Genomic DNA, 9,208 nt, shown 5'->3' on the forward strand with positions numbered 1-9,208 from the left:
AATATAGCATCAAAAGTACTCGATGCCAGAAAGTGTTCAGTGTCAAAAGGAAAACAAGAAAACTTTCAGCAATTAAATATGGAGCTGTGGAAGTGTTTCATTCTCCCACTCCTGCTCCATCTGACAGTCTATCCACCTGCATGTGGCAGAAGGCAAAGTGGATTAGAAGGGGATAATGCTCTTAAACTCCACTTCACAGCTCAGTCAGTATGGACAGTCTCAGGCAGGCAAGAAACTACAAATAAGGCCATGTAATGCAGACTTTCTATCATACGTTTATACAGTAACCTACAGCTGAAAAGAGGTAAAGGAGACGCAGAAAGATGCTGCCCTGCTCCTGTCAGTCAAAGTTTAGATTATTTAGGCCTACTACAAGTGAGCGGGCTACGTCTTTCTTACAGTTTCCCCAGGCATAAACAATCAAGCACCGAGGCCAGCGCAATCGCTAAGACTGGCACTGGAAAGATACAAATGACCCTAAAAAACCCTAAAACTTCCATGAAGGTTGTGCCGAATTGTGTATCCTTTAATTACCAGAAAGGAGTAAAATAAATTCACCCAAAATGTATCGCCTAAAATACCAATAAAACTACTCAAATATCACAAAATATTAGTAGCTACCAAAAACAGACGTTGCATGTAGCGTTAGTGGAACAATCTGGCTTGTATAACCGTTGCCATGGAGACGGGAGCTGGCGCGAGAGCATTGAAATTAACTTTTCTTTATTCATTTTTGTGTCTTTTTGTGGTTTTTGTTTCATTCCGTTCGATGCATTGATGATTTGTTTGCAAGATTGATGACCAGAGTTGTGTTACCAAGGATGTCTATTTACATAAATAGCTTATAAATAGCTGATAATCTTCCATGCTGTCATATTTATACACATATCTTCTGATGCACTTGGACACATTAGTGATGTAACCTGGGCTCACTGGTCGTTTCAGGTCTTTCATCACACACCCAGTTTGGGCTGATCAGGTCCTGTACTTGTGTCCATGTGTTCCTTCCCCTCCTGTTGTGCATAAGCCCAGGAGATGAGGGCCTGTGAATCCTCTGCAGCCCACTTCAATGCACACATCACTTATTGCACAAGAGCAACATGCAAAACAGATTCATTACTTTGGATGGGATCAGAGATTTAAAAATTGATCAACAGGCCTAGACTGTTGATTGAAAAAGTATCTCATAATAGATTTTCATACAGTTAAAAGTCTGAATGATTTCCCTAAATCATCGAATACCTGCATTATTTTAGTAGTTTCCTCCAGTGAAGAGAGAGCAGTTTTTTGGTTCTGGGGAGAACGAAGCGAACAGATTCTGCAGTGAAGTGCGACACCGGAAGAAGAAAGAAAGAGTGGAAATGTTGTTGCTAGGATACAGAGCAAGGTAAACAGCTGATCCACTGATCTGCTTCACTGGAGGCTCTTTGGGTCGCAGCCAAAAACTTTTTGGCAACCAAGCAATGGATAACTTATGTCTTTGTTAACTACGAAATTGCACTACTATTTTTTTTAATCAACTGTCACATCTAGAGTTTATATAGTTAGAAGTGTAGCTACGATTTGGCCAAAGAAAATGGATGCGAAAATAAAGGTAAGTTACAGTCTGACCACAGCTGAAATATTTTAGCTGACGGGTTTGCTAGTTTAATGTAATCTGCTGAGTTTTAACTAGTTAAAGATTGACAGCAAGCTAACGTTAATGCTAGATCCAACATCCAATATTTGTCTAATGCTTTGTTTTGTTCTGTAGGTACCATTGCCACACTCCCTGAAACCTAAGGTGATGCTATGGTAAGAACCAGATCGATCCATATGTTAATTTTGACTTTATCTACTGTTTGCAAGACTTCATGTCATCTTTAACTCTGAACCTCTCCACTGTGTGTCTTCAGGACAGATGTAAGCTACAGTGACATGGAGGAAATCGACAAAATCCAGTCCATTCCCGAGTTGGAGAGGTTTCTAACCTAATTAATGACTAGAATTACATCCATCCATTTTCACACAGACACACATGATTTTCTGTCTCTTTTTTCTCACTCTCTCTCTCTCTCTCTCCTCTGTGATAGTGCTTTATGCAGTGTATTTCGTGTTGACACTCCTGAGCCGAGGAGAGGAGTTCAGCTGGAGTTGTATGTGCAGACTGTGCTGTTCTGCAGAGAGAGCAGCTTCAACAGAGAGCAAACCTCTGCTCTCCTGTCCATCATCAAGTGCGTCCACCAGGCTAACACAGGTGAGTGAGGTAATGTCACTGGAGCGTCTCACTGCTGTGGAGCTGGCAGGCTTTGAACCAAGACGGCGTCCAAAAAAAAAAAGAAAAAGTGGCTGATTCCAGGAAAGGCTTTTACAACAATGGACAGTCTTTCTTTATGCAGTGGTTTCATGCAGCCAGGGGATAAGGAACAAGTCTGTGTTGCAAAATAGTCAGTTGCTCAACTAAGCAGATAGTAGAGGTAGTTGATATTAATATACTAATATTTAACTCTGCTGCTGGGAAAATATTACAAGTTTGTCTATTCAACTAAATCAGTAGCTAAAAAATAGTAATCTTACAGTAAAGGCTCAGCCCTTCACATTCATAGGTGATGTGATTTAAATGCTCTTTAATCTCATGTGGGATGTTTGTGTTTGAAACTCATCCCTCACAGAAACCTCCCTCAACAACATGGAACAGTGTTTTGAATACTGCAGCGAGCTCCTGCTCTGTCACTCAGTCAGGGTGCGTAAACCAACAGCAGACTGTTTTCATTTTCAACTTATTTATAATATTATTTTAACACCCAATAATTTCTGTATATGTAATCTTTTAAGCCTTCCTGCTTTTGATCTTGATGTTCCTCTGTCCTGTCTGCTGCAGCGGCCGCCCTTCAGTATCAACCTGTTCAGCTCTGAGGAAGTGACCCATATCTTAAAGTACATCCACAACACCTATATCAGACACTACAACCTCTACAAATATATTTTCACTCCGCAGGTAGTGATGGGACATTTTTATTACTCTACACATAAACATGTTGTTTTGAGTAAGAAAAGTTTGCATTGCAAAGCTCTGCCATCATTCTTTTTTTTTTTAAACTTCTTTTCACTTCACTACCATCAAAATGCACCAGGCGAGAGTAATAGTGAAGAGCTTCCAGAGTTTCTCTTTTCTTCATTTCATTAGGTACAACTTGATCTGTCTCTGTCTTACTCTGGGATGCCAGAGGAAGATGATCCTACCATTGAAGACTCTGCTGTTCCAGGTATTAGTATTGTTACAGGGTATCTGCAGGTTGTAAAACCTTTTTTAATGCTACCTGGAATTGAATTTAATACCAATTTAAAAACAAATGAAGAAACAAAGCTGGCAAAACCAGCCTATTTCCACAGGCTTGAACAAAGTGAATGAATGTTCTGAAACTATAAATAGGCAGTGTGAGGAAAAGGACAACAGGAAATTAAATGTTGAGGGACATGAAGTCCAACTGTGTTTAGTAAAGCAGATAGGATGCAGATTGTACTATTAATCCTGTTCTGTATTAATGTAAGAGTAGACATGCAGCACAAAGAAACCTGTCATTACATGGTGAGAAGAATAAGATCTCTAATAACTGTATATAAGACATTTTAATACCTTTTAAGGCCTTTAATTTAGATAATTTGTTGTAAGACTTTTTCATACTTTTTAAGGACCTGCGATGACTCTGTTATGAAATGACCTTCTGCATCCGCATCTGCACTGAATCATATTTGTTCTATTTTAGGTCAGCAGACACAGATGACCTTTATCCACTGATACTTTTGAACCACTCAGAGTCTTAATACTTGGAGAATATTTTAAGCACATTTCTTTTCTTTCTTGCACCAGATGTCGAAAAGGTGATGGAAAACGAATCAGAAGCAGCACAAGAGAAAGACCAGTTTCCTGAAACACAGGAAACATTGACCACAGAGCCAGAAGGAGCCACACTGGGTAGGCTCCCAAATCATACCAGGGACGAAAGTAATTGTGCAGAAATAACTTTCTACATCAAAACGCCTTCTGTTGTTACTCATGCAACCCAAGTGGTAATTGTAACTGCTTTGTTTCTTGTCTTTCAGGTTCCAAATCAGAGCTGAAGGCAATGATACAGCAGGAATTCAGAGAGGAGATGATGCTTGTGTTTGGCCAACTAGAGCAGCGACTGAAAGAAAGTGCAGATCAGCTCAATATCACACTAGCTTCCATACAGCCCAATCTCCAGGGCAAAAAATAATGGAAAACACTTGACTTATATAAAGCTCTGTTTTCTGTTTTATAGTGTTTGTCATTTCAAAGTGTTCATTTGCTGCAATGCCATCAGCCATCCACTCTGTCAAAGCATAAGCACTCACACAACATGAGAAAACTCAAACTCAATTTTTTTTATTATTATCATTAATAAAACTTCTTTTCTTCATGTGTACAATTATTGTACATTTCTCAGGCATAGAGGCAGGTTCTTTCAGGAAAAGCAGCACTTAGTAAACTGAAGAGGGAGTTGAGTAGGGAATGCTATCGGTTAGTTATAATAGGAAATACAGTCGTAAACAGTCTTCACAGTTTCTCTAAGTGGGTTTCCTACTAAGGAATGTCGGCATGCAATGGCAGCAAGAAGGATTTTCTACCAAACACCTTCCAATACTGTACCTGAATGTTTCAGATGTGTCTTTACATTCTTGATTGAGTCCACTGATATTGATTAGTAACACTTAATGTTTAATATGGCCTATCTTCTTGAAAACCGAGTCTTATTATATGTACATGTAATTATTAAATAATTAGTTACAGTGCATTAATATCAACTTCAGCCACACGATGCTTAGAAATCCATGCTCTCCTCAGTTATAACTGATGATCAACAGTTAATAAAATCCTTAATATACATAATACACCTTAATGCCATGTGTTTTATCAGCAGATTGTGCATTGTGTTCAGTACTGCATTAAAGTGGCGCTGCAAATATTGTTTTCTGCAACTGTTATGACCTGACTTGAAGAATCGTGAATGAAATCTTTGACCCACCAATTCAGATCAAAAGGCAGATATGGAATATGAAGTCGTGCACCTTATCTATAAATAACAGAGCCGTTGTGCACGCTAAGGCATACAAATGTCCTGGTCCCTGAATTCCTCATCTTGTACATTAATCTGCAGTAAACACAACGATTTGACCAGACATACAGCGACGGAACGGCAGCACATGCACATGGTAACATTATTCAAACGACATAAAAACCAATGCAGTTAGAAATGAGGTTGACCTTTAAGTTTCAAAGTCCTCCAGGTCCAGCAGCATGATTTTAGCTGTGTTCTGGAAGAGAGCGGCCCGGTTCTGCTGCTCGCCCTTCTTCACCCAGTGTCCGTAGATGCGGAAGGCGCAGCCGTCGATGAGTTTGCGGACGCCGCGGAGGGAGTAAGGATCTCTGGCCAGCACCTCCCGGGTCAGCGGCCGGGCCCTGCGGTAACGACTGTACATCCTAATACAGGCCAGAACACTCACTATCAGCACCTGGGGAGGAACCAGACATTTACAGTGAGGGAAAGGACATTTTTTGCTTCATGAACACATACTGTAATATACCCATTCTTTCGGACAGTCGGCCTTAATTCAATAAAATGGCAACAGTTGACCAAAATGAAGCAGTTAGCATTACGGCTCACCCTAAATGACTTTCTAGGACTGAAGAGCCGCACGTTCTCCTTCTGGTACTGCCTGAAGAAGGGATGGGCCAAGGCTTGCTCAGCATTGAGACGGAGAGCTGGGTCCACCACCAGCAGCCTGGATATCTGAGCAGCACGGAGAATTATTGGAAAAAATTAACAGAACTGTTTGTTATACTATATACCATTTTGGAGATACAAATATTGCATTGTAGCTTGTTCTTGGTACTGAAAACACCCACAGGCTTTGACAATTAGGTCTAGTGCAAACACTGAACAACTAAAAACAATGATATACTGAACAATGATGATGGGACTTAGAGCTGTCCACACACTGGTCTCATTGACTAAACAAACAACCTAGAAAAGGAGAAAGTGGATGAAGATTTCATCCAGTCTTTTGTCAACTTAATGAACATTCAGGTGAGAAGTTTGAGAAACTGGATAAGTTAGAGAACTGTCATTTTTATCTATTTGAGAAACTTGCCATTAGGGCATTCTAACATTGGTATGAACTACTCATCACCAGTATGAATTTAATAATGAATATCTTCAACTATATGAAACAACTAAGTTTGTCAAATAGTAAAATGCTATGTAGTTCACTGTGGCACCAACACGCCATCTGGACTTCAACTGTAGGCTTAAACAGGAATCAAAGTTGACAGAATATGGTCTTACCAGGTCTTTGACAGTGTCGGACCGGTCATCCCACTCTGGGGAGCTGAACTGATAGCGACCCTCCATGATCATCCTGAGCATCAGCATCTGTTTGCGATGCCAGAACGGCGGAGAGCCGGCCAGTAAGGTGAAGAGGATCACTCCACAGGCCCAGCTTAGCAACAGGTACATGAAAAACATTAAGCAAGAATTAGAAATAAGATCGAGCACAACGCACATGAATATGATTTGTGAATCTAGCATTCAAATATTGAGATAAATGTTACTGACAAAGGCATGACAAAATAAAAACAAACTTACAGATCAACCTCTTTCCCGTAGCCTGGGTGCATCTCATCCATCGAGCATTTCAGTATCTCAGGAGCCAAATAACCAGGCGTCCCACAAAGCTCTAATTTATCATAACAAAAGACAAAATCAAATAAGTTTGACTTCTGCCTCCACAGATGAAAACTAAATCCTTCACATGATGGAGTGGATCCACAAAACTCTAATATTGATCTACAGTCATGTGTTTGGTTTCAGATCACCTCTGAGACTCTCCTCAGGCTGCAGCTGGACAGAGAAACCAAAGTCGGACAGCTTGATGTGTCCCTGGTCGTCCAGCAGAACGTTCTCGGGTTTCAGGTCCCGGTGGACGATGTTGAGGGAGTGGAGGTACTGGACGGCCTCCAGCAGAGCTCGCACCATGCTCCTGCAGAACAAACAGATGTTTTAATAAGGCATGAGTTAAGTGTTCATCAGTTTCAGACAGCGACACTGACTGTAGCGAGACTTTCCCTTGTGTTCATCCTCACCTAGTCTCCTTTTCACTCAGAGTAACCTTTTCTGTGAGGTAGTCAAATAGCTCTCCTCTCCTCATGCTGAAAAGGAAAACAGCGACACTGAGTGATCGTACAGATGCAACAAAGATTTCATAAAGAGAAGAGAAGATACAAAGACGGCTGCACTGTCCATAAAACGTGAAGTTGCTGGTGGCAAAAAAAGGTGTTCTTGGAGTTAGATCATGAAGAGAGATACATCATGGCCTCTAGTACTTGAACATGCAAAAAGTAAAAATGTGAACAATAATACCAAGGCGCACCCTGATGAAGGCATGTAAGCCGAAAAGCACTGGTGGGAAGCCAATATAATAAAGGCTTTTTAATATCTTTCACTGCAAACAGTGTGCCTCCATCTTTGAGAATGGCCATTTTTTTTGGTTTTTACATTTTTCATGTTCCAGTACTAGAGGCCATGATCTATCTCTCTTCGTGAAATATTTAACAAATATTAACCTTTCTGTTGAACGACTTATTTGTCTTCATACTCACAGGTCAAACACCAAAAATATGAAAGTTGTCGACTCATAGGAATCAATGAGAGTGACTAGGGGATAAAAGACAAATGAAACCGTTTCAGTGATATTGAATTCCTCATGACATACAAATCAAAGCGTCTTGCGGACCAAAGGAGAATAGAGAATACCAACGTACTAATGGAGGAGTGTCCCTTCACCGTGTTGAGGACTTGGATCTCCTTCAGCGTGGAGGTTTTCACCTCCTCCAGCTGCTGGACCGTCATCTTCTCCGCTGTGATTTCAATGATCTTCACCGCCAGCTCCTGTCCTGTGTGTCTGCGCACACACCTGCGCACCACACTGCTCACACCCCTGACACACACCACCAGGAACACAGCATGGGTTTCACAGGTGTGACCAAGTCCACTTTGATCAAGTCCCAAGTCAGTCACCAGTCTTGGGGCACAAGTCTCAAGTCAAGTCTCAAGTCTATGTAGAAAACCAAGTCAAGTCAGAACAAATCAAGAGTCCAGTATCAATTCAATATCTTAAAACAAAATATCTAGGACTTTTCAGTGCAACATCGTTTTAATAGGATAAAAACGTGGTAAGTGCATCATGAGTTTGATTTCTGTGATCAGTTTCAAGTTCAATAAACTCAATCATTCCATACAAATTCAGAATTCAAAAACAAAATTTAAATTCAATTATCTGGTGGAACAAATGTCGTACCTTTCAATCGAATTCATTTACACAAACACAAGATCTTTTGTCAAGACTTTAGAAACATTTTAAAGTCAAGTACAAGTCAAAGTCAAGTCCCAAGTCACCAGAACCAAAGTCAAGTCAAGTCTCAAGCAACTAACTTGAGTCTGACTCGAGTCCAAGTCATGTGACTTGAATCCCCACCTCTGCTTTCACCACACAAAGTTAAATTGATGTTTATGTTTCTTTACTGGACTCACCTGCCAATCACCTCTTTAGGATCATACTTCTGGTAAAACTCTTTGGCCCCCACCCAGTCTGGCAGCTCGTCTCCAACAACTATGTCTTTGGTCATGATGACAAATTATGAATCTATAACAACAACAAACAGTGACAACTGTCAATGAAATGACCGACTTTATAATAGTGCTGCATGTTTTTTAAGGTGGGTAAGAGGAAGCCCTGTAGAATAATCATGTTGATCTACATATCTACTCAGAGTCACTAGCAAGTTTTTGCATGCATCTGTACGATTTGATTCTGGTTAGAAGGATTTCAAAGGTCTCGTTCTCTACTGACAGTTAGAAACGTCTCTTAACCGACTTGCTAGTTAGCGGTGTCTTTGCTTTGGCCTTGGCTTAGCAGGTTCACTGTCCGTACCCCGGAAATTACTTACCATGTATGCAATCAAACGACAAAATAAACGAGACTAGAGGAAACCGAATGAGCGATCAAACTAATAATGCCATCCACAGTCCGAGGAAGCTAACGAGAAGCCATAACCGTATGCGAGCCGACGTTGATTCTATCCAGATAATGTTAGCAGTAGCACCTGAATTGTTTACATTCTAGTCGTCACATTCCTTGAAACTTGTTT

The 9,208-nt window shown here is 40.6% G+C and overlaps 2 protein-coding genes across 2 annotated transcripts; one reads left to right on the top strand and one right to left on the bottom strand.

Annotated features, from left to right (window-relative positions):
* Positions 1-1,576: 1,576 nt before the first annotated feature.
* On the top strand, positions 1,577-4,248 carry cfap119 (cilia and flagella associated protein 119). The gene is made up of 9 exons (XM_071926813.1): positions 1,577-1,594; positions 1,754-1,794; positions 1,896-1,961; positions 2,073-2,236; positions 2,652-2,722; positions 2,861-2,977; positions 3,167-3,245; positions 3,851-3,955; positions 4,084-4,248. Exons 1-9 carry the CDS (start codon positions 1,577-1,579, stop codon positions 4,236-4,238), a joined length of 816 nt encoding a protein of 271 aa, XP_071782914.1. The 3' UTR covers positions 4,239-4,248.
* Positions 4,249-4,538: 290 nt separating this feature from the next.
* phkg2 (phosphorylase kinase, gamma 2 (testis)) lies at positions 4,539-9,182 on the bottom strand. The gene is made up of 10 exons (XM_071926694.2): positions 9,008-9,182; positions 8,592-8,703; positions 7,823-7,998; positions 7,661-7,715; positions 7,145-7,210; positions 6,878-7,041; positions 6,648-6,738; positions 6,348-6,501; positions 5,667-5,792; positions 4,539-5,514 (listed from the first exon to the last, which is right to left on the bottom strand). Exons 2-10 carry the CDS (start codon positions 8,684-8,686, stop codon positions 5,269-5,271), a joined length of 1,173 nt encoding a protein of 390 aa, XP_071782795.1. The 5' UTR covers positions 8,687-8,703; positions 9,008-9,182; the 3' UTR covers positions 4,539-5,268.
* Positions 9,183-9,208: the final 26 nt, after the last annotated feature.

This window comes from Centroberyx gerrardi, chromosome 20 (genome assembly GCF_048128805.1).
Source record: "Centroberyx gerrardi isolate f3 chromosome 20, fCenGer3.hap1.cur.20231027, whole genome shotgun sequence".
In the NCBI taxonomy this organism is placed as follows: Eukaryota; Metazoa; Chordata; class Actinopteri; order Beryciformes; family Berycidae; genus Centroberyx; species Centroberyx gerrardi.